This window comes from Aquarana catesbeiana, linkage group LG02 (assembly GCF_042186555.1).
Source record: "Aquarana catesbeiana isolate 2022-GZ linkage group LG02, ASM4218655v1, whole genome shotgun sequence".
NCBI classification, from domain to species: Eukaryota; Metazoa; Chordata; class Amphibia; order Anura; family Ranidae; genus Aquarana; species Aquarana catesbeiana.
This window is the reverse complement of record NC_133325.1, coordinates 704728615-704754412: the sequence shown is the minus strand read 5'-3', so window position 1 is coordinate 704754412 and position 25798 is coordinate 704728615. Positions and strand designations below refer to the sequence as shown.

The following is a 25798-nucleotide window of genomic DNA, read 5'->3' as shown; positions in this document are numbered from 1 at the left end:
ACAAACATGCCCACATACACAGAGCATGCAATCTAAGCTAATTAAAGTGTATGTGAACCCAAAGACTATTTTTCAGCATGCTTAACATCATGATCCACTGTATACCATTTCAATCAATCTGTAAAAAAGTTTGTTACTTGGAGGTCCTGCCAGTAACAACACTTCCTGTTGCAGGCTGACAATGCTAAGCAACAGCCTTGCACTTAGTAGAAGCATTGTCAACCTTCCATGTGTACTCATTTAGATGGCTGTTGAGCTGCCTATAAGGTCTATCAGATAGGTAGCCCAACCACCAACTGAAGGAGCTTGCACAGCAGGCTGACAACACTTTTGTTCATTGTGAGGCAGTGACTTAGCATTGTTAGCCTGCAATAGGAAGTGCTACTTCTGGCAGGATTCACAAATAAGAAAGTCTGCAACAGTTTCACAAATGCAGGCCTCTTGAACCCATTGGGAAAGAGAGCCCTGACTGTTGGGGGCATAACCAGGGCGGAGTATGGTGACTAGGGGTCACGGTGGATTGGTGGGGGGACGGAGTGGGGTTGGGCCTGAGCTCACTAAGGTGGTTGCCCCAGGGGATTCTGGGCTTTTTGGTGAAGAAGATCGGTAAGAGCTGTGGCTGAACCCCACCCTGTCCCTCCAACCATGGATACCGAGCTCCTTCTGGCCAGGGTCTGAGAGATGGCTCTTCAGGGTCAGGCAGGGTGGCTTTTCTCCCTCCTGACTCCTGGGGATTCTTCTCCTATTCCCACACCTGATCCCCCTCAGGATCCCCCCCCCCAGGGTTAGAAGGCGAACTCGTCCGCCTTCCCGCCTCAGCCCCAGCCCCTCTAGGGCCTCCTACTGCTCTCCTCCACATCCTTCCTCCCCCTCTCCCCCTCCTTTGCCTGTCTCCCCCCTGCCTGCCCAGACGGGGAAGGGCTCTTCCTCTGTCATCCCCCGTAGTTTGCCGGCGCGGCGGAGGTCCCCTGCGCGGGCTAAGGCCTCTACTCGGGCCTCCTCGCGCTGTCCCCGCTCACGCAGCCCCCGCGCCAGTGTTCCTCCCCCCTGCTAATACAGGAGGCGGCCGGGCTGGAGCCGCAGCGCTCCCCGGCCCCCCCCTTCCTCCCCAGTGTGGTGACAGCATACCTTCGTTCGCGGATGGTGGGGGGGTACTGAGCGGCAGATCCGTTTTCTCCTCCGCCGGGCAACCCTCCGGGACGAAAGGGAGGAGGAGGCGGATCGGTCGGCCGGCCGCTGCTGCGTCCTCTGCAGCTGTCCTCGGCGCTGGCGATGTTCGCTCCGCCGGAGACTTGGAGCGGGACCGGCGCCATCTGGTGGACGCAACGCTCCCTGCGCCTGACTGGGCGGGAGATTTGAATCTCCACACACCACAGCTGGATACTAGGCACGTTGGGCAGCACAGCAGTGTGGTGTGTGGAGATGGACATGATTGGCCACAGCACTGTCCCCCTGCGCCCGCCTGGGCGGGCATGAGATCACTAGTGCAGGATCTATCCTGCGGAGTTCCTTCTGTGCCCGGCAGGGCAGGGGACAGGTTTCTTCCCTCCACGTCCCAGGCTGCGGGGATTGGCGGAAGGCACATTTCCCCTGCGCCCGACAGGGCGGGCAATGTGCAGTTAACCCCTCCCCCGCTGATACCCCGTGCACACCGGCAGCCTCCCGCGCCCCGCAGGGCGGAGGCCAGCCGGGTGCGTTTGACCTCCACCCCAGCGGTGGGGCAACCGCTTCCCTACGCGCCCGTCCGGGCTGGCGGTCCTGATGGGATGCCTGCATCGGTTGCCCAACCTCATCCCCCTGCGCCCGCCAGGGCGGGGGATCTCGGCTCCAGACCCGGGCTGGCGGCGGCATCCGCCCCGGGTCAAGCAAGAGGAGCAGACAGGTGTACCTGCTGCTGCTCAGCCTCTGTCCATAGTCAGTCGGATTCGACCGGGTCCGTGGTTGGACCCCCGCCCTTGGACCTTTCCTTGAGTCGGGACAGCCCAGCAGATTACGCGGCCCGCCTACGCTTACAGTCCTCTGGGATCGCCTTGGAGCCGGATTCGCTGCCGGGCCCGGTGGCCGATCGTCCATCACCCGCGATGCCTCCTCGTCCAAGTGAGTATGACTGTGAGTTAATTTGGGGTAGAGGTGCTGATGCTTCCGTATCGGGCCCGGATGACCGCATAGCGTCGGTTGTGAAATCAGTTCTCTCTAGTATGGGTGTCTCGGGATCTCCCAACCCCACCTCCGCTTATGGGGGTGCGTTATGGGCAATGTCGCCGACGGGTACCCACTTGGCGGACGAGACGAAAGAAAAGATATGGCGTCGCGAATTCGTCGACTTTCTTACCCTCGTTCCGCCGGACAGGGAGACGATCGACAAATCTCGACGGGTTGACGTATCGGCGCAGGGTGACAAACCCAAACAGCTTCCTAGGACGTTCGGGAACTGGCTGCAGGGGTTTTGTGCCTATGCGGGAGTGCTCAGTGAGCGGTTCCCGGAGTTGGCCACTTCGTTATTTTGCTATTTAGACCTTATTTGGGGTGCATACAAGGTCTATGGGGGTCAGTGCTGGTTCCATTATGACACTCAATTTCGGCAGAAAATGGCGGCACGGCGGGAATTTCGTTTTGATTGTCAGGACGGTAGCCTGTGGTTGCTGCTTATGTGCCCTCACAGGCCTTCGTCCTTTCAGTCCGCGGTCGGCGCCCCTCAGTCCGGAGCGTCGGCCGCTCCAAAGAAGGGTATCTGCTGGCTTTTCAACGAAAGCCACTGCAAGTGGTACTCCGCCTGTCGTTTCAGGCATGAGTGCTCCAGTTGTGGAGGGGCTCACCCCGCCAGTAAGTGTTTTCGAAAGGGAAAACAGTCGTTTTCCAGACCCGGAGCCAAGACTGACCTTCTTAAGCCGGAGGACGCCGGTGAACGTCATAAAGATGCTTCCCTGGCTAGACCGGTACCCCCTTCGTAGAGAGGCCCTGATTCTGCGGGACGGTTTGGACCGCGGTTTCTGGATCCCCTTTACCCTGTCGGACGCCCCAACCATGTCTCATAATTTAAAATCGGCGGAAGAATTCGAGTCCGTCGTGGCCGAGAAGCTCTGGAGGGAATTGGAACTGGGAAGAATGGCAGGCCCCTTTGATCTCCCTCCTTTCCACAACCTGAGGGTATCTCCTCTCGGTGTGGTCCCAAAAAAGGCGGAGGGAAAATTTCGCCTCATTCATCACCTTTCCTACCCTTCTGGCTCCTCGGTGAACGATGGCATTGACAGGGAGGAATCCAGAGTGCACTATGCATCCTTTGACAGGGCGCTTCAGCTGGTCAGGGCAGCGGGGCAGTCTGCCCTTCTGGCAAAAGCGGACATTGAGTCTGCATTTCGCCTCCTCCCGGTCCATCCGGACTGTTTCCACCTCCTGGGTTGCTACTTTCAGGGTAGCTATTTTTTCGACATGTGCCTCCCTATGGGTTGTGCCATCTCGTGTTATTTTTTTGAGCTATTTAGTAGCTTCCTTGACTGGGTGGTCACCCAGGAGGCGGGTATTCAGTCCATTCTGCATTATCTTGATGACTTTCTTTTTGTGGGTCCAGCGGGCAGTGGGCGGTGTCTGCGGCTGCTCACTGTTTTTCAGGATACATGCCGGCTTTTCGCCGTCCCGCTGTCCGCTGACAAGACGGAGGGTCCCGCCACAGTCCTGTCTTTTTTAGGTATTGAGATAGACACGGTGGCGATGGTTTTTAGGTTGCCTAGTGACAAGTTGTCCAGGCTCCTCTCGTTGGTCCGCTTGGCGAAAGGGGCGAAGAAATTACAGCTGAAACAGCTACAGTCGTTGCTGGGTCATCTGGTTTTCGCCTGTAGGGTCATCCGGATGGGGAGGGCCTTCTGTAGGCGACTGTCATGGGCCACGAAGGGCATAACTGCCCCTCACCACTATGTCAGGATCACCAAGCCTATGAGGGATGACTTAGGGATATGGCTATCATTTTTGCAGACTTACAATGGACAGTCGTGCTGGTTGCGGGAGGAAGTACCGAACTCACAGCTGGAGCTATATACCGATGCTGCAGGCTCCTGTGGGTTCGGCGCTTTCTTTCAAGGGGAATGGGCTGCTGAACGCTGGCCGGCCTCATGGGCCCACATGGATTTGTTGCGCAACCTCACCCTGCTGGAGCTGTTTCCAATTATTGTTGCTGTTGAGCTCTGGGGTGAAAGGTTGCGCAATCACCAGGTGGTCTTCTGGTCGGATAACATGAGTGTGGTGCAGGTGGTGAATAAACAGTCAGCCAGTTCTCCTCCGGTCGTTTCGTTGCTACGGTTTTTAGTTTTAAAATGTTTGCATTTCAACATCTGCGTTAGGGCTAGGCATGTGCCGGGTACCTCTAATGATATTGCCGATGCTCTTTCTCGTCAACAGTTTTGCCGTTTTTGAACACTGGCTCCGATGGCTTCTTTGGAGGGCCTCCCCTGTCCGGCCCACTTATGGAACCTCGTTTCCGGCGTTTGACTGAGCTCCTCCGGTCGTCGCTTTCCTCGCGGACGTGGGCGGCGTACTGCCGGGTTTGGCATGAGTGGGTCCAGGCGTCGGGCGGTGAGTTTAACATTTATTCTCCGGATGACCGTCGTTTAACCTTATTTGCCTATTTATTATTTCTATCGGAAAAAGGCGTTTCCGGGTCGACGGTTTCATCCGCGTTGTCGGCCCTGTCATTTTGGTTCCAGCTCTTAGGGTGGGAGGATGTAACGAAAGCTTTTCTTGTCCGGCGGGTTATCCGGGGTTGGAAGCGGGTTACGCACCTCCCGGATACCAGACACCCTATATCTATTCAGATTCTTTTGGGCATCTTGTCTCTTCTTCCGAATGTATGTTCATCGGAATATGAGACTCTCCTTTTCAGGGTAGCTTTTTCTTGGGCTATCTTTGGTGCCTTTCGAATTGGCGAATTGGTGTCAAAGTCAAAATTGATCCCAGGGGGCATCCTATGGGAGGACGTGGCGTTGTCGCACCGCAGTGTCACGATTTTCTTGCGTTCATCCAAGACTGATTGTTTTGGCAAGGGCCGCCGGGTAGTCTTGCATTATTGCGGCGGCCCCTTTTGTCCGGTGTCCCTGGCCCTCTCTTTCGTGCCTTCGCGCCCCCTGTCCCCTACATTTTTTGTCCATGCTAATGCAACTTCTCTCAGCTGTTTTCAATTTTTGCGCGTTTTTCGTCGTTGTCTGGAGATATTGGGTTTTCCTGCGAAGGAATTTTCCACCCACTCTTTTCGCTTTGGCGCAGCGACCGCCGCGTCGGGTTTGGGTTTCTCTGATACGGAACTTCAGCGTTTGGGTAGATGGGAGTCTTCTCGTTTTTCTCTGTATGTCCGACCACATCTGTTGTGTTGATTTCCAGGTTCTTTTCCGGCACAGATTTGGATCCTCGGGGATTCTTTCGTATACTGGGCCGCTCGTCAGGCAGAGATCCGAACTTACGGCAGGAACTTGGGATTCTCATACGATGTGGCGAGGATACGATGGATCGGGTTGCGTGGGTTACGTTGGACTCAGGTTCTTCAGGAATGTCAGCAACTTCGTGCCCACGTTTCTGGTCCCATCATCCTGGTCATACATGCGGGTGGGAATGACGTTGGATATATGCGATCCGTGGACATCATATCTGCTGTAAAAAGTGACATTGCCCAATGTTGTGCTTTCTTTAATAACCTGACAGTTGTTTGGTCGGAAATCGTGCCCCGCTCGGTATGGGCGCGTGATGTCCCTGGCCCTCTTCTAGAACATTTTCGTAGGAAGGTCAATGCCCAAGTGGCTAAGTTTGTGCGCCAGATAGGGGGTGTAGTGGTCCGCCACAGGGACCTGGAGGGTGATAATAGCGATTTGTTGCGGAGGGATGGAGTTCATCTGAATGACATCGGGCTGGATATTTTTAATTTGGGTCTCCAGAGGGGCGTGGAACAAGCGCTGGCTGCGGTGGGGCGCCAGTCAGTAGCTTACTGACAGGCGGGTGGCGGTTTTTGGTGACCTTGCCAGCAAAACACGGCGGTAAGAGGTACGCCCTTCACGCTAATTGGGAGATAGACGGCAGTCCGGCACTTATGGTAAGGACAGGCCCCTCAGTTATCTCCCTTTCCACCAGTCGGAACTGAGTGCTCACAGTGCTACTGTGATTGGCACTGTGGAATGTTAAATGTATGTTTAAGTTGTTAAAGAGTTGAATTTAATAAAAGCTGTGGCCTTGCCCTTTCCAACATGAATGGTGGTAAGTGGTCTTTATTGGATGGGAAGAAGGGGTAAGGTCTAAGTTGGATGGATCATGGTATGGACCTGGGTTTATTGCACCTCAGCAGTCATGCAGGCCTCTTGAACCCATTGGGAAAGAGAGCCCTGACTGTTGGGGGCATAACCAGGGCGGAGTATGGTGACTAGGGGTCACGGTGGATTGGTGGGGGGACGGAGTGGGGTTGGGCCTGAGCTCACTAAGGTGGTTGCCCCAGGGGATTCTGGGCCTTTTTGGTGAAGAAGATCGGTAAGAGCTGCCCACCCTCCCGCCCTTTATATGGTTGGTACGTCACAGCTTGCTGCGGTTTTTGGTGACCTTGCCAGCAAAACACGGCGGTAAGAGGTGCGCCCTTCACGCTAATTGGGAGATAGACGGCAGTCCGGCACTTATGGTAAGGACAGGCCCCTCAGTTATCTCCCTTTCCACCAGTCGGAACTGAGTGCTCACAGTGCTACTGTGATTGGCACTGTGGAATGTTAAATGTATGTTTAAGTTGTTAAAGAGTTGAATTTAATAAAAGCTGTGGCCTTGCCCTTTCCAACATGAATGGTGGTAAGTGGTCTTTATTGGATGGGAAGAAGGGGTAAGGTCTAAGTTGGATGGATCATGGTATGGACCTGGGTTTATTGCACCTCAGCAGTCATGAATTTGCATAGGAAAACTATACAATGAGGCATGATGCTTTAGATTGTAAGCTCCATGAGCTTACCTCCCGTCCCTTCTGTATTGAACTGTATTGTAATTGTACTGTCCCCCTATATTGTAAAGTGCTGCGCAAACTGTTGGTGCTATATGAATCCTGTATTATGATAATAATGATGCCAAACATGCTGAAGAACAGATTTAGGGTTTACATGCACTTTAAAAGTGTAAAAGTTCACCGTTACAAAAAATTGCTGCTGACCCATATGGGTATAGCAACATAGTGTGCTAAACCTACCTATCAGCCAGGACTTCCTTTCCATTTAAAAAATGGGACCCACAGCAATGGCTCCATCCCAGATATTGTAGAGACAGAGCAGCCTTTTGGATCAGCATCCCATAGCGCTATGGGAGACGCACCATCCAGTTTTATAGAGTTGCCTATGCACAGTATGTACTCTCTCTTGTCACAGAAGCTGAGCTCATTTGAGGTGACAGGTGAGAGTAGAAAATGCACATGGGTGGCCCAAAATAACAAGACGGTGTTCCCTCCTGTGGCACTAGGGGGTGCTGGTTTCAACAGCTGCTTCATCCCTATAATTACTCAGGACAGGACCATTGCCTGCTGCAGAGGATTTTAAGCTTCTTCTAAATGCATTTGTGGACTTTACTATTTAACTAGTAAGGAAGCTCTGGCTGGAGGGTAGGTTTAGCACACTACACTGCTATATCCACATGGGATAGCATAGTGTGATTTTTTGTAATGCTGAACTTACACTTTAGGTTCTAATGTCACATGTTGGAGGTCTTTTTGATTGAAGATGACAGTCTGTATATTGCTAACAGCAAGAAAACAAGCGTGGGTACTACTTTTCTTTTAGTACCATCAAAACGAATTGTTATTTAAAGCAATATTAAACCCAAAAGCAAACATTTATTATATTGTAGCGTACCAATACTCATATGTGGTGGTTGCATTATTTTATTTTTTTAGGCTTTATTCCTTCTATTTTCACCTGGTGATCTAGCCAGTAAGTCTGTTTTTAAAAAGAATAATTTCTCTTCCAAATGTATCAGTTTACAGGAATGAGACAAACCATTTAACACTGCCAGGGGTACTTACAATGATCATCTTGTATTATTTATTCATGCAAAACCTTTATCCTAAAAGGAAAAAAAAATGTTTACTGTAAGGGATTATAAAATGTGAGCCAGAGTTTGGCTTTAATGTGTTAGTGTATTTAAATCTGCTAATACATTTAACACTACCCCCCCCCCCTTTAGACTGACAATGCTGCTGTCTGCTGTGCCTCCTGTTCTCATTCATCCAGAGTGTGGACTCTTTAATACAGGTGGTGTGTTACTGGCCAGATCAGCAGGTGAAAAGAGAGGGAAAAGGGCCTTCAAAAAGAAAAGAAATGCAGCCACCACATCTACTGATTGGTATGCTGCAAGATATTACATTTTTGGTTCTGGGTTTAATACAGCTTTAACCTCCTATAGCGAAGATTTTCCTCTGGAACTGTTTCACATTATTATTGCTACAGGTCCTCAAACTTTGGATTAATGTCTACCTTCTCTTTTTAAAAAGATCTCATTCAATGAGCTATGTGGAGGGATGAGCTCTGAGGGTCGTTTTCCATCTGTGTTTCTGCTCTGTGTGCTTCCTCCATAGTCAATAATTAGGTTCATTAAATCAGCATTGCCATTTCTTGAGGCAGCATGTAGTGGGGTGTCCAGGTCTTTACCAATATTTGCACTTGCTCCTAGTGGATAAAACAAGTTATATTTGAAATAATTGAAATGTCAGAAGAAAAGAGAGAAGTTTGTATTCATGATCAGAATGATTCCATACCCAGCTCGAGAAGTCTTTTAGCAGTGTCCACTTTTTGATTCTCACAGGCCACATAGAGCGGAGAGCCCAGGTGCTTTATGTAATGCTGTATACTGACGCCAGAGTTCGCCAGAGACTCCATACATTCTGTATGGCCTGAAACACAACAATGGGGGACACTTCAGTGAATACCCGCATTATATACCGTGGTATCGAAGCTCCCATTTACTGACTTAAAAAAGGAATGCCTTCGTAGATTGCCCCATGCTTAACACCATTTAATAGAAACCAGGGTTGTGTTCTATGACTAGAAGAAAATCTTCTGCTAATCAAGAGATGGTTGTTGAGATCCAGCATGTAGTTAAAAAGTGTGTGTTTCCCCTATCTACAGTGGTGCTATCAAAGAATCTGTCTGTGGGAAGGGAAGTTAGGGCCATGTTTCAGTAGAATCTTCTCCACTGAACAAGTCCTTTGGCATGCAGCCAATAAACGGACCCTGACACCTCAACCAGACATGGCCAGGCTCTGTCTTAAAGGGCCAGTGCATGTGTTGCTTGGCATTCGATCACTGGGTCACCACACTGCTTGCTGAGCTCCCTGTGTCTCCTAGTGACTTTCTGTACATGTCTCCTGTGAATCACTGTGACCCCCGCATGTTCGCCGTATCTCCAGTTTTCCTGACTCCAGTGATCCTCTGTGACTCTTTATATTCCAGGCTTGCAACCTGCAACCAGTACCTGTGTGTTCCAGCCAGCAACTCGTTACGAGTACCTGTGTGATTCCCTGTGTGTTCCAGCCAGCAACTCGTTACAAGTACCTGTGTGATTCTCTGAGCACCCCTGATTGTATCTAGTCTCCCTTCACTTGTGTGTCTCCTGTACTCTCCAAACTTTCCCTCTGTATTCAAAATCCCAGTTCTGCAAGAGACTTCTAGTGATCCCATAACCCCAGTGCTGCAATAGACTTTCACCTGTCTTCTGTGCATCCCACTTTCAAGCACATGCCTACTTTGGTGAATCAGAGGGCCACAACCTGGGAGTTGTCAGTAACATAGCTTATCACCCCTTGCATGGCACTCTGGTGAAGATCAGGTGGTTCCGTAGACCCTGCACTTCAGCTCTTCAAAAGGCTCTTGCCTTCACTGAGCAAGCAAGAATACTGATCCCATTCCCTTCAGTGTCACCAGGTATCCAGTCTCCATACACAGTATCGGTTACATCCTCGTAACTACACAAGGCTCTTTTTCTCCTTGTGGCCTACAAAACTGCTTTGCCCCAGCTGCTATTACCAAGTCCCCGTCAGCCAGTCTTCCCCTGTTGGTTATAGATTCCCCATCCATGACAGGCTACACTGGGAAGAGACATTATGCCATACTAAAATATAAAAACCATGAAATACATTTTTGATGCACAATTCTAAAAATAAAATTCACATTCCCTGACATACGGATTACCACTAAAGACAGCATTTACAAATCTTATGAAAGATAGCATAGCAAGCATGTAAAAGGGAAAGTCCAGTGAAAAGCAAGTTTTGGGTAACATTGTAAAAATAACAAAAATAAGTTTACTGAGCAGAACATGTTAATTATGCCATTGGTTATTTTATTTTCCACTTCAAAAAATTTCAAAACGCACTGAAGAATCACATTTGATTTAAAGCTAAACTTTATTGAAAAAAAAAAAAAAAGCCAACAATAATTAAAGCTATGTATTTATTTAAAACAAAAAAAAAAAAACAGAATATATTTTGAAAAATGCAATTAGTACAAAGGAGTAGGAGGAGAGGGAGTCAATGGGAATATGGTTCCTCCATGGTTTCCAGAGTCATTGGGGAAGCTTTCTGATTGGATGCTGCTGCCCCATATGACTTTAGAAGCCATTATAGGTCAGGCAGAGCCTATTTAAAGTGTTTGTAACCCTAAAAAAAAACTGATCTTCTGTATAGCAAGTTAAACAGCTGTAAAAAACCTGGCTGATCCTGCCACTTCCTGTGCCCACCTCTGTGTCCTGACCATAATAATCATGGCTGCTGAGCCCTGACTAACGTGGTCAGTTTGCGTGCCTTCGTCAACCGCAGCTCTCCTCTGTCCTCCTGTCCTCCTCTTCCCTCTCCCTCCCTGCCTGCCAGCTTCGTGTCTGTGCACCCCCGCTGCTATCAGTAGTTAAAAAAAAGTTTAATAATTGTCACTGGCAGCCCCTCTGTTTTATCCAGGGATCCAGGGATAATGCACTGTATAAGTGTTTTTTATAAACATATGCCCCGTACACACTATTGGATATTCCACCAGCAAAAGTCCGATGTAAGCTTTAGGTCAGAAATTCCGACCGTGTGTATGCTCCATCGGACTTTTGCTGGCGGAATTTCCGCCAGCAAAAGATTGAGAGCAGGATTATCTATTTTTCCGACGGAAAAAGTTCCTATTGGAAATTCCGATCGTCTGTAGCAATTCCGACACGCAAAATTCCTACGCATGCTCAGAAGCATTGAACTTAATTTTCTCGGTTCGTTGTAGTGTTGTACGTCACTGCGTTCTTGACGGTCAAAAGTTCAGAGAACTTTTGTGTGACCGTGTGTATGCAAGGTAAGTTTGAGCGGAATTCCGTCGGAAAAACCATCCAAGGTTTTTCCGACCGAAATTCCGATCGTGTGTTCGGGGCAAAAGCCTCTAAATACCTTTTTCGCAGTTACATTCAGGCTGGTCACGTGACTCCGGCCGCTTTGCTACTCCGATCCAGGGCTACAGCAGGAGGGGCCGAGTGACCTCCCCGGCTGATATCAGAGGGAGATCCCACTGTAGCCCTGGATCAGAGTAGCAGAGTGGCCGGGAGTCACGCGACTGGACTAAATGTAGCTGCAAAAAAGGTATTTAGAGGCTTCATTTATAAAAAAAAACACTTACACAGTGCATTATCCCTGGATAAAAAAGAAGAGCTGCCAGTAAAAGGGGTTTGAAAGGTAACAACCAATTTAAGGCCCTGGACCCCAGGCTTGGTACTTATTTTGCATGTGGGTAGTGTGTAGGGACAGGTCACCCATCTGACATCGACAGTGATTATGGGCAGAGAGATTAGGGAAAGGATAGGGACATGCCATCCTACCTGGAGATCTCCCCATCTCCCCAAGGAGACGTGGAAGCAACTGTGGCAGTGTCAAACAGGTATGACCCAGCACACATGAAAAAGAAGCCCCTAGCACCCTCACCACTGTTAGCCATACACACAGCACTAAGGGAGCTTGCCCTGGACGTGGCCTCCCTGAAATCAGAACTGTCCTCAATCAAACAAGATACGGTTTCTTCCCACAAGGGTAAGAACCCATTACAGAGGGACCCAGAGGAAGACCGTAAGTGCTGGCAGCACAGTTATTTTGGACATGTAAAAAAGAACTGTGGTCAGCCTGAGTTCAAAAGCTCATGCAGACTATTGGCCAGGTCAAAGGAACGATCCCAGGGGCAGTCAACACAAGGTCCCAGCAAAAGTGGATATGCAATATAGGGGGCGCTAACCAAACCCTCTACCTGTAATGTGCATATAGTTACATGTGATAATACATAATAAATATATATATATATATATACCTATATACTTAGATATATTATACAAAAACACAAACCAAATTGATTAATAATATATATACAGAATAAATCACATAATTTTGAAGTTTGTGAATACCGTCACCAGAAAAGTGCAAAAAAATTGTTATTTGTGTTTGAGAAGTTCATATCATGAAGACCATAGATGAATCCACCTGAGATATTCTTATCCACGCCATACAGACCTAGTGATTGATGTGCACACTAAACACTCACCAAACGGTCCCTTAATCACAACCAGTCTGAAAATTTTTTTCCACCTCCACATATATTCCAACCAGTAAATCAGCTAAAACAATAAAGAGATGTTCCTTCCAAGCAACTTGCACATATAGAGCTGGCTCAGTAGAAAAGTGAATATCTCATAGTGTAGTAGTTGTATTAGAAAGGCATAAAAGCCATAAAAACAAATAGATGGCCTCTTACACGAGGTGCCCGCTTGCCACTAATAACGCCCACAACACAGAAAGTGATAAGCCGCACCGCACTTTTTTAGCAAATAATCAGAAGGTCCCAGCAAACCAGAGTCTATGGTCGCTCCAAGTCCAGTGGTGGCTGCCCTAGTTAATGGACATGAGGTCCCATGCCTGACTGACACAGGTTTGGAGGTCACTGTCATGGAGTATGATTTCTATGCCCAGTGGTTCAGAATACAAGACCAACTGGACCCCTCCTGGCTATCCTTCAAGGCGGCCGACAATTTGCCAATCCTGATCGAAGGAGTCACCTAGGTAAGGATCCAGATTGACAATAAAGTAGGGGACCAAGTAGGAGTAGTGGAGACTCGCGACCCAGTAACCTCAGCAGTATCTATTGTTCTGGGCATGAATGTGTTAAGGGACTTGGACTTGCCCTGCTTATTGACCAAGTTTGAACATTCTGGCTGGCGTGTGCTTGGCTGTGGTCTGTGAGCTGTGTGGCTTAATGTGATACGGGCCTACGAAACTCACCTGAAGGCGGTGAAGAAACAGCCTGAACTAGTGGGAGTCGTCTGCAAGCCGCCCAAGCAAAAACTACTCCTGGCACCCATCCAAGAGGCAGGCTGGTCTCTTCCCATTAGAGGTCACAAGACACTTCAAGGAGTTACAATAATGGTGGAACTCCACAAGCAGGTGGTGGTGGCTAGTGGCACACACCTTGACCATAGTTCACAAAGGAAAGGTCCTAGTGCAGCTCATCAACCTGGGGGACAACCCTGGTTGTATTTCCCAACCATGCCACCCTAGCACACCTGTACGTAGTGCTCCGTCACTGCGTCTCAGAGGCTCAACTCCGAGTAGAAGCTATTTGTGCTCCACTACAAGCAGCCATGTCCTTGTTGGATGAGTCAAACTACAAGTTGCTGCTGGAACAACTGGAAAATCCCTTTCAAGACTATCCTGCCACAGAGACTGCTTCACCAACTACTTGAAATATGTCTACTGTTTTTTGCTGCCAGCCCAGAAGACTACAGCTATACCAAAGCCATTAATCACCCAATCCATATGGGGGATGCTCCACCCATTCGTGAGTGATGCCGTCATATTCCCCCAGCTCTGTGCCAGGAGATCAAGGGCTTGCTCTGCAACATTACACAGTGGGGTGATTCGAGAGAGTCATAGTCCATGGGCTGCTCTAGTGGTTCTGGTACAAATGAAAGACTGACACCTGCGGTTTTGCATGGACTACCTCAAATTAAACGGCTGCGCTCATCAGAATACTTACCCTTTACTCCCGATAATGGAGTCACTTATAGCGTTGGGTCAAGCCATGTACTTCTCCACCCTTGAACTGGCAAGTGGCTACTGGCAAATCCCAGTACGAGATCAACATCATGAAAAGACTGCCTTTGTCAGACCCCTGGGACTGTTTGAACTTAACTGTATGGTTTTTGGCCTGAGCAATGCTCCCAGCATATTTCAACGCCTAATGGAAAGATGACTTCAACTTTGAGACTGTGCTAGTCTACTTGGATGATATCATTATCTTCGAGGATCACGTTAAGCACATGGACTGGGTGTTCACCAGACTGGCACAATATGGATTAAAACCGAAGCTTAGTAAATGCCCTTTTAATGAGGCAATGAATCAAATACTTGGGGCATATTGTGGAAGCTGGAAAAGTTTCCCCAGACCTGGCTAAGGTCCAGCCAGTGCAGGACTGGCACCACCCAAAGACTGTTACTTAGCGTCGCTCCTTTCTGGAGCTGACGGGCTACTACTGAAGGTTTATCACAAAATTCACCCAGCTAGCTGCCCCATTTACCCAGCTGCTGAGCAGTCACACCACCCAGAAGCAAGGCAGCTCTTTATCCTCCATCCAAGCCCAACGGCAGCATCCCCAACAGAAGGCCTTTGAGATTCTTAAGCAAAACTAACTTCAGCACCTTATGCGGACTACTCAAAGCCCTTCCGGGTGTATTCGGTTGGGAGTTTACAAGGCCTGGGAGCTCTGCTGGCTCAGGTACAAGACAGCAGTGAACAGGTGATGACCTACGCCAGCCATAGCCTCCATCCTACTGAAAAGAACCTTCATAACTACAACTCTTTCAAGTTGGAGCTGCTGGCTTTAGTGTGGGCCAACACCAAGAAGTTTGCGGAATACCTCACTAGAGCAGACATAGAGGTGTTTATGGACAACCACTGTCTCACCTATCTGGACACTACAAAACTAAGGCCGTTAGAGCAAAGGTGAGTCACTCACCTGGCACGATTCAAGTACAAGATCCACTATAGACCTTGAAAACTTATCGGAGATGCCAATGCTCTGTCCCGCTATCCGGTGGAAAACCCAGGGGGGAAGTGGACTCCTGCTGAGAAGACATCAAAGTAGCCTTTGGCGGCCCTCTCATGCTTGATAAAAGAACAGGGGATGGTTCCCCAGTTGGAATCCACCAAAATTTACAGCCCAGAGGAGTGGGCGATGATTCAACAGGAGGATCCAGACCTTATGCAAGTGCAGCACTTCCTCTCTCAGCAGCGTAAGCCCTCCTCCCGTGAGTGCCAAAGACTGTCTAATGCAGCTTGATCGATACTGAGGCAATGTAATCAACTTGAGACAGAGAGCAATGTGCTGTATCACCAAACATGAATTCCTACCGAACAGTGGGAAGTACTACACACTGTGAATGGACCCTTTGGGGCTGACAGGACTGAGTCAGGAGACTGCTCAGAATGGGTCCAGAAGGTCTACCAGGAATGCAAGACTTGTTCTGTACATAAGCCCCCACCTGAAAGAACCTCACCAATGACCATTACTACCTTGGAGCCCCTGGAGCTGGTCACCATTAGGGATGAGCTTCGAGTTCGAGTCGAACTCATGTTCGAGTCGAACATCGGCTGTTCGCAAGTTCGCCGAACAGCGAACAATTTGGGGTGTGCGCGGCAAATTCGAATGCTGCGGAACACCCTTTAAAAGTCTATGGGAGAAATCAAAAGTGCTAATTTTAAAGGCTTATATTCATGGTATTGTCATAAAAAGTGTTTGGGGACCTGGGTCCTGCCCCAGGGGACATGGATCAATGCAAAAAAAGTTTTAAAAATGTCCGTTTTTTTGGGAGCAGTGATTTTAATAATGCTTAAAGTGGAACAATAAAAGTGTAATATCTCTTTAAATTTCGTACCTGGGGGGTGTCTGTAAAGGGGTGCATGTTTCCCATGTTTAGAACAGTCTGACAGCAATATGACATATCAAAGGAAAAAAGTAATTTAAACTACTCGCGGCTATTAATGAATTGCCGGTCCGACAATACACATAAAAGTTCATTGATAAAAACGGCATGGGAATTCCCCACAGGGGAACCCCGAACCAAAATTAAAAAAAAAAAAAATGATGTGGGGGGTCCCCCTAAATTCCATACCAGGCCCTTCAGGTCTGGTATGGATTTTAAGGGGAACCCCGTGCCAACATTTTTTTTAAAAACGGCGTGGGGTCCCCCCAAAAGTCCATACAAGACCCTTATCCGAGCATGCAACCTGGCAGGCCACAGGAAAAGAGGGGGGGACGAGAGAGCGCCCCCCCTCCTGAACCGTACCAGGCCACATGCCCTCAACATTAGGAGGGTGCTTTGGGGTAGGACAAGGGCCTCATCCCCACAACCCTGGCCGGTGGTTGTGGGGGTCTGCAGGCGGGGGGCTTATCGGAATCTGGAAGCCCCCTTTAACAAGGGGACCCCCAGATCCCGGCCCTCCCCCCTGTGTGAAATGGTAAGGGGGTACAGTACCCCTACCATTTCACTAAAAAAGTGTCAAAAATGTTAAAAATGACAAGAGACAGTTTATGACAATTCCTTTATTTAAATGCTTCTTCTTTCTTCTTTCTTCTATCTTCTATCTTCCTTCGGTTTCTTCCTCCATCTTCTTCTTCTTCTGGTTCTTTCTGGTACTTCCTCCGGAGTTCTCATCCGGCATCTTCCTCCGCGGCGTCGGCGTCTTCTTCCCTTCTTCTCCGGGCCGCTCCGCATCCATGATGGCATGGAGGGAGGCTCCCTCTGTGTGACGCTTCTCTCCATCTTCTTCTCTTCATCTTCTTGTCTTAATCTTCTTTTCGGGCCGCTCCACATCCATGATGGCATGGAGGGAGACTCCTGCTGTGTGACGCTTCTCCTCTTCTGACAGCTCTTAAATAACGGGGGGCGGGGTCACCTGTTGACCCCGCCCCCCTCAGACCCACGGGGACTTGACAGGACTTCCCTGTGGCATTCCCCGTGACGCGTTATTTAAAAACCGTCAGAAGAATAGAAGCGTCACACAGCGGGAGCCTCCCTCCATGCCATCATGGATGCGGAGCGGCCCGAAAAGAAGCTGAAGACAAGAAGCTGAAGACAAGAAGCTGAAGACAAGAAGATGAAGAGAAGAAGATGAAGAGAAGAAGATGAAGAGAGAAGCATCACACAGCGGGAGCCTCCCTCCATGCCATCATGGATGCGGAGCGGCCTGAGGAGAAGAAGGGAAGAAGATGCCGACGCCGTGGAGGAAGATGCTGGATGAGAACACCGGAGGAAGAACCAGAAGAACCAGAAGAAGAAACCGAAGGAAGATAGAAGAAAGAAGAAGCATTTAAATAAAGGAATTGTCAAAAACTGTCTCTTGTCATTTTTAACATTTTTGACACTTTTTTAGTGAAATGGTAGGGGTACAAGTACCCCCTTACCATTTCACACAGGGGGGAGGGCCGGGATCTGGGGGTCCCCTTGTTAAAGGGGGCTTCCAGATTCCGATAAGTCCCCCGCCCGTAGACCTCCACAACCACCGGCCAGGGTTGTGGGGATGAGGCCCTTGTCCTCATCAACATGGGGACAAGATGTTTTGGGGGGCTACCCCAAAGCACCCTCCCAATGTTGAGGGCATGTGGCCTGGTATGGTTCAGGAGGGGGGCGCTCTCTTGTCCCCCCTCTTTTCCTGCGGCCTGCCAGGTTGCATGCTCGGATAAGGGTCTGGTATGGATTTTTAGGGGGACCCCACGCCATTTTTTTTTAAATTTTGGTGCGGGGTTCCCCTTAAAATCCATACCAGACCTGGAGGGTCTGGTATAGATTTTGAGGGGGACCACACACCATTTTTTTTTTTTTTTTTAAATTTTGGCCGGGGTTCCCCTTACCCCTGACCTGAAGGGCCTGGTATGGAATTTAGGGGGACCCCCCACGCGAGTAGTTTTAAATGATTTTTTTTCCTTTTGAAATGTCATTTTGCTGTCAGACTGTTCTAAACACGGGAAATATGCGCCCCTTTACAGGCATTCTATAGACACCCCCCAGGTACGAAATTTAAAGGGATATTACACTTTTATTGTTTCACTTTAAGCATTATTAAAATCACTGCTCCCGAAAAAACGGCCGTTTTTAAAACTTTTTTTTGCATTGATCCATGTCCCCTGGGGCAGGACCCAGGTCCCCAAACACTTTTTATGACAATAACTTGCATATAAGCCTTTAAAATTAGCACTTTTAATTATTCATGTTCGTGTCTCATAAACTTTAATGGTGTTCGCGTGTTCGAACAAATTTTTTGCCTGTTCGCAAGTTCTGGTGCGAACCAAACAGTGGGGTGTTCGGCTCATCCCTAGTCACCATAGACTTTCTAACAATCTCTAGCTCACCCTCAGGATATGCTATGCCCTGTTTTTTGTCAACCACTTTACCAAGTTTGCAGTGGTAAGCCTCATCAATGTTCAAACAGCCCCAACCACAACTAAACTGTTTTGGGAACATGTGGTCTAGCCCTAAGGTTGTCACAAATGGATATACTCGGACGAAGATCCAAAGTGTGAGACAGTGATGATGTCCAAACTGTGCCGCTTCAGCGGTACCAGGAAGTCACAGACCACCCCCTACCATCCACAGGATAATGGAGCTTATGAGCTGTTAAATCCCACCCTTCTGGGGATGCTACAAACTCTTAAACAAGGGCACTGAGACAGATTGCACCAACATATGGGGCCGTGGTGTTAGCCTACAACAATACCATGCACTAGGCCAGCGGTGGATCTATTGATTTTTCCTGAAAAAAGTGACATCTCGAACACATAGCACCTGGGTTCAGGAGCACTAGTATAGGCTACAGAAAGTCAAGCAGGTGGTGCTAGATAGACACAAGGACTTGACAAAGGACTCTGTCCTAGAGGATCTGCTGTTGCAACCAAGGGACCGGGTGTTGATACCTAGATTAAGCGAGCTCAAGTGGACATGTACCCCCTATCGGGTTGAACAACCCTTCACTCCAACTCCAGTGTATGACATAGTCTCAGAAGGACCTAATCCTGTCAAGAGATGTCTCCATCGCAACCTGCCAAGGCCCTGTGTGCTAAGTGGCAATTGTTCCACCAAACCAGCAGGAGATCAGGAGATGATTTATCCTGCGGATGTCCCACCTGTACAGGAAGTCACAGTTAAATGGTACTTGCTTCCACTCTTGCTTGAGCCTCCGGTCTCTCTTGTTCTAGAAGCAGGTACCGTGACCACGGATAATCCAACCACTCCTGCGAGTTCCACAATCTGTCCAGGATCAACCGAGGATTTGGACTTGGGCCCAGGTGATGGGGGTATGGAAGGCCAGACTGACCTCCATCCACCTGTGGCCTCAGAGTGACAACCAGGAATACCTATAACCTGACTAAACAGAGCACTTGTGGCCATACTTCCCAACTTTATGAGATGAGAAAGAGGGACCACTTTTAAACTAGAATTCCGGGATATCACTAACTAATCTTAAAACTGCTCCCACCCTACTTCTAACACCTATATAACTAACCAACAGAAGAAAGATGCATATACTTACTTATTTCCTGGCCACTCCATTCTGCTCATTGGATCTCCCCTGTGTCAGTCTGCTCTGGCCACAGGGGAGAGGAGGGAAAGTTCCAACAACTGCTGGACTACCTGAGAGGTGACATCACAAATAGGCTTAATATGGGTCACTAGTTGTCGGCACTCCCTTCTCTCCCTTGATGCCACAGGTGACCGGACCAGAGCACCCTGAGAATAGATAAGTATATGCATCTTTCTTCTACAGGTTAGATTTAAAAAAAAATAGAGGTGGATTCGATCTGCTGTAAAATGGCCAACATCCTTATTTGGGTATATTACAAATATTTCCCCTAGGAACCGGGACTTTTTAGGCACAGATTGTGAGACACTCTAAAATGTAAAAGTTATTAGATAATTTTATTAACAAGTATCAAAGGTAACTAACACATATTTATAAAATCCATACTGATAGGGCTGTTGTACAAATCACCTAAGATGTATATATTTCCTGGAAAAATCCAAGTGTACATGCACCAAAATTGTGAACATAAAACAAAACTATATGCATTTGAAATCCTGCAACAACATAAGTAATGGCCAGATAGGCCAGGAGAAAAAAGTAGATAGCTTGAAATTAAAAGAAAAACTCCTTGGTCACAGGTGAGGTGAATGCAGTGCTTGCCTATGCGCCAAACAGGGACCGTATCAGCAAGGAGACTCAGAGAATGCTGTATAGGCTTGGGGGAGGCAGGGTCTAGGAAAAATCCCAATCCTTCACTGGTTTATTCCATGGACAGATGGATAAAGAAAAACTGATGTGCATAAAAAGCAGTCAGTGGCCGAGGTATCACAAAATAAACCCTCAGCAAGCCAACCAGTCTGGAGAGACCATCCAATAATCTGGCAGTCTGCACCAGTGGGATCTGTAATGTCCTGTCTCCCCAAGAGGTGGCTGATCCTGCCATACTATTGGACCTATTATCAATAACACATAAATTGCATAACGGATTATCCCTGAAGAAGGAGTTTATTATACTCCATAACGCGTAGGATTTCAAATGCATATGGTTTTGTTTTATGTTCACAATTTTGGTGCATGTACACTTGGATTTTTCCAGGAAATATATGCATCTTAAGTGATTTGTACAACAGCCCTATCAGTATGTTTTTTTTATAAATATATGCTTGTTACTTTTGATACTTGTTAATAAAATTATCTAATAACTTTTACACATTAGAGTGTCTCACAATCTGTACCTAAAAAGTCTCGGTTTCTAGGGGAAATATTTATAATGTATCTTCTACAGGTTAAGTACAGGTGTAAGAAGGAGGTGGGAGCAGTTTTAAGATTAGTTAGTGATATCCTAGAATTCCACTTTAACACAAAAAACTTTAGGCAAAGGACAAGCTCCTATACACAACTCCAATTAGCGGACCACAAAGGATTACATTGCCTATGACAACTGGTTATACCTACAAGTGGTTTTAATTTTTTACCACTCCATTTCTTTATACTGGATTTTCAAAATATCAAAGGCAATAATTCAGAGGTTGGACCATTGGAGGGTTAATGTGGCATAACACTATTGGTAGTTAAGAGGGACAACTGGGGAGGAAAGAGGTACTGAGAGATTTGGTTCTAAATTTAAAAGAGGAACAGTCCCTCCAAATTAGGGACAGATGGGAGGTATGCTTGTGGCAACATAAAGTAATATAAGGTGAGTATATTTTACAAATTATAGCTTTTCTCTCACTAATCTCCATTTTCTACAATTCTCCTTTAAGCTCTGAATATAGCTATTGTCACAAAAGATGTTTAATATGAGAACTGCATGATAACATAAGAAGTTCATTTTCTGAGAAACAGGAGTCAACTCTTTCCATTTATTTGGCAGCTTCAAATAAAATCACTGACAGGGACAGAGCTCCCTTTAAAGTAATAAGGCCTGTGCAGCACAGACCTGGTAAGTTGTCTTTAATAACACACCATTCAAACTTATATTGGCTGTATCAGCAATTAGTTGCCCTTTATGTCATCCCTTTATCACTCTTGGAGACTTATGTCTCTGCTAATGGAGCTGTACTGACAGAGGAACACAGCAGTTCAACGGGAAAATTGGTAGTAATGCAACTCCGGCTCGTTCTTCATGTAATGTTACAACCTGTGAAATTTACACAGCATCAGGGTCAGGAGATGTAATGAAAGAATTAATTGCTAAGGTTGCAATAATAAAGTACACTGACGCAAAACAGCTGGGAATGCTGACACCATCACTGCACTGTCCTGTAGATACCAGGCTTGAGCACACTACATTCTCTCTAAGTAGAGTACATATTTATAAAGGTTTTAAAGTGGCACTTTCATTATTTTTACACCTTAATTCCACACGTGTTAAGCGATTTCTCTAATTAAATCCTTGTTGAACTTTTTTTATGTGATCTCAGACCAACCTAAGCCAAAACATTTTATTATGCTGTATAATTGGTAGCGCATTAAAAGGTTAGAGCCTCTGCCATGGTTTTATTGTCATCTGTGTCATTTTTGGTGAGATGTTCCCTCATGTTGAAAAAAAATGACCAATTTGGACAGGGGCATGGATAAAGAAATTAGAAGAGTGAGGAAATAAAAACTTCTGACCATGTTTTTATTGCTGTCAAAGCCTTAGGGCTCATTACGGTGTGCTAGTGTGGATTTCAAAGGGTTAAAGCAGGTGGTGAGCAGGCAATACAATGCCACCCCACAGCTTGTCAAATGCTTTCTGAAGAGCAATCTGAACGCAGAATGCTCTTCTAGGATAAAAGCACTGTGAATCAGCCCTTACTCTCCCATAGACTGTCCCCATTTCTTGTATATAATGCCACATGGACAGGAAGCAAGGGAAGATTTCCCCAGAGAGGTCACAGTGAGGAAATTTTACCTACTCCTTATTCTATCAAAAATGAAAAAGTGACTGGAGTTACTGGCTGGTTTTTAGCATTTTTACATGCTTACTGATCCATATTTTTATGATTGTATTTCATACACATGCATATAGAATGTTCATGGTGGATAAACTCAAGCTCTTAATCTTGCGACGCCTGACCTGACAGCAAAGGTCTCCAAGTAGTATGGCGTATCTCTATCCTTTCCCTAGTCATCAGGAACCTCTCCCTGCTGATAATCACTGTCTCTTTCAGACAGATAACCTGTCCCTACACTACACACATGCGAAACGCACGCCAAGCCTGGAAGCCAGGGCCTAAAATAGGCTTTGCCTGACACAAGATGGCTGCTAGAGTCACAACGGTCAGCAACATCCAGGTGGATAGCTTCCCCAGTGACCCTGGAAACCATAGAGGGACAATGTTCCTCTTGACTCCCTCACCCCTTCAATGCTGCTGCGGATGAGTGCCACCTGCATTGAAGAAAGTAGACTACACCTGCCTACATATACAAGTGTCCCAAAATAGTAGAAATCAGAATTAGAAACATTGAGCACAATAAAGTATTGAAATGTGCATAAAAGCATAATGGATGGGGACAGGTAATATTGGTTCATTATCTCACTGACTGCCCCACTACATAATTATTAGCTTTTTCAAAAAGATGGAATTACACTAAAGAGAGGATTCTCAAAGCAAACTCAGTAATAAACACAATCTTAACAGCTATTAAAAGGAAGGATGATACTGTAAATGGTTACCTCGTTTACATGCCTCATGTATTGGAGATGCTACATCACATACTGCGTGTGGGCTGGCTCCATGCTGCAGAAGTAAGTTCACACAGGCTGTGCTGCCACTAACACAAGCATTGAATATTGGAGTTTTCCAGTCAATATTGGGAATGTTGACCTTAGAGAGATGCAAGCAGAGTCATTGATAAATCAGTATTTCATCAAGTGGTTTAGTTAAGATTGCTGCTGTTCTTACTAGAATAAGTCAACAAACAGTTTTTTTAGAAGAATTTGTATACAAACAGATAAACTTTGGCATAGGAATGGGGGCTGTAGAGGATGCAGACCTAGCCAGGTTTCCCAACCAATTTCAATATCTTCCAATACTATTTAGCAATTCAGTAGTAAGAACTCAGTTGGAGAACACACTGTACCGTGGGACACTTTCTAGCAGCATAAATATATGTAAAGGGCACTATCATTGTGTTTTGTGTTTGATTACATTTATACTGTACCATTTGGCAGCTCTCAGTCTGATGTATACACTTAATGCGTTAATCAGTGAATAGAGGGATGTAGCAAGGGCACATTTTTTTGCCCAGCAGAGGTATGGGTAGAAGGGATTGTAGGGATAAGGTTTAGGCATTAAAATAAAATGTTTAGACACAACCCTTCAATCAGAGCCCAGTGAGAAATAGGGAACCTCCTTCCTTGCAGAGACTAAAGCTGGCCATTTACTGGTAGAACTGTGTTCATTTTTTTTTTTGTTTAAGGAACATTCATTTGACTTTCTATTTGCTAGTGGGGTCAAATCAATGTCCGTTTTCGACCATAGTGACCAGAAAATTCAAAGGAGCATTTCTCGAACTAACCAAATTCTAACAAGTAAATGTGGTTTTTGTTTAGGAAATTACATTCATTCCAATATTAAATGTTACAAGAAGACACATTTTTGAAGTATTTTTAAATGACAATAGCCAAGTTATTGAATGTACAGATCAGAATTTTCATACACACATTTGTTTGTAAATCTGCTAGTATACAGTGGAGACGGAAAGTATTCAGACCCCCTTAAATTTTTCACTCTTTGTTATATTGCAGCCATTTGCTAAAATCATTTAAGTTCATTTTTTTCCTCATTAATGTACACACAGAACCCCATATTGACAGAAAAACACAGAATTGTTGACATTTTTGCAGAGTTATTAAAAAAGAAAATCTGAAATATCACATGCTCAGTATTTAGTAGAAGTACCCTTTTGATCTAATACAGCCATGAGTCTTTTTGGGAAAGATGCAACAAGTTTTTCACACCTGGATTTGGGGATCCTCTGCCATTCCTCCTTGCAGATCCTCTTCAGTTCTGTCAGGTTGGATGGTAAACGTTGGTGGACAGCCATTTTTAGGTCTCTCCAGAGATGCTCAATTGGGTTTAAGTAAGGGCTCTGGCTGAGCCATTCAAGAACAGTCACAAAGTTGTTGTGAAGCCACTCCTTCGTTATTTTAGCTGTGTGCTTAGGGTCATTGTCTTGTTGGAAGGTAAACCTTTGGCCCAGTCTGAGGTCCCGAGCACTCTGGAGAAGGTTTTCGTTCACGATATCTCTGTACTTGGCCGCATTCATCTTTCCCTTGATTGCAACCAATCGTGCTGTCCCTGCAGCTGAAAAACACCACCACAGCATGCTGCCACCACCATGCTTCACCGTTGGGACTGTATTGGACAGGTGATGAGCAGTGCCTGGTTTTCTTCACACATACCGCTTAGAATTAAGGCCAAAAAGTTCTATCTTGGTCTCATCAGACCAGAGAATCTTATTTCTCACCATCTTGGAGTCCTTCAGGTGTTTTTTTAGCAAACTCCATGCAGGCTTTCATGTGTCTTGCACTGAGGAGAGGCTTCCATCGGACCACTCTGCCATATAAAGCCCCGACTGGTGGAGGGCTGCAGTGATGGTTGACTTTCTACAATTTTCTCCCCATCTCCCGACTGCATCTCTGGAGCTCAGCCACAGTGATCTTTGGGTTCTTCTTTACCTCTCTCACCAAGGCTCTTCTCCCCTGCTAGCTCAGTTTGGCCGGACGGCCAGCCCTAGGAAGGGTTCTGGTCGTCCCAAAAGTCTTCCATTTAAGGATTATGGAGGCCACTGTGCTCTTAGGAACCTTAAGTGCAGCAGAAATTTTTTTGTAACCTTGGCCAGATCTGTGCCTTGTACAATTTTGTCTCTGAGCTCTTCGGGCAGTTCCTTTGACCTCATAATTCTCATTTGCTCTGACATGCACTGTGAGCTGTAAGGACTTATATAGACAGTTGTGTGGCTTTCCTAATCAAGTTCAATCAGTATAATCAAACACAGCTGGACTCAAATGAAGGTGTAGAACTATCTGAAGGATGATCAGAAGAAATGGACAGCACCTGAGTTAAATATATGAGTGTCACAGCAAAGGGTCTGAATACTTAGGACCATGTGATATTTCAGTTTTTCTTTTTAATAAATCTGCAAAAATTTCAACAATTCTGTGTTTTTCTATCAATATGGGATGCTGTGTGTACATTAATGAGGAAAAAAATTAACTTAAATGATTTTAGCAAATGGCT

General features: G+C 46.7%; 1 protein-coding gene across 1 annotated transcript in view; it reads right to left on the bottom strand.

The window, feature by feature from the left end:
• The window catches only part of ASB9 (ankyrin repeat and SOCS box containing 9), an 82626-nt gene that overhangs the window by 1325 nt on the left and 55503 nt on the right, over positions 1 to 25798 (bottom strand). Inside the window, exons 4-6 of the mRNA XM_073616946.1 lie at positions 23230 to 23380; positions 8750 to 8884; positions 8469 to 8660 (exon numbers count right to left, since the gene is read on the bottom strand). Coding sequence (XP_073473047.1) covers positions 8469 to 8660; positions 8750 to 8884; positions 23230 to 23380 — 478 coding nt within the window. The remainder of the gene's footprint in view (positions 1 to 8468; positions 8661 to 8749; positions 8885 to 23229; positions 23381 to 25798) is intronic.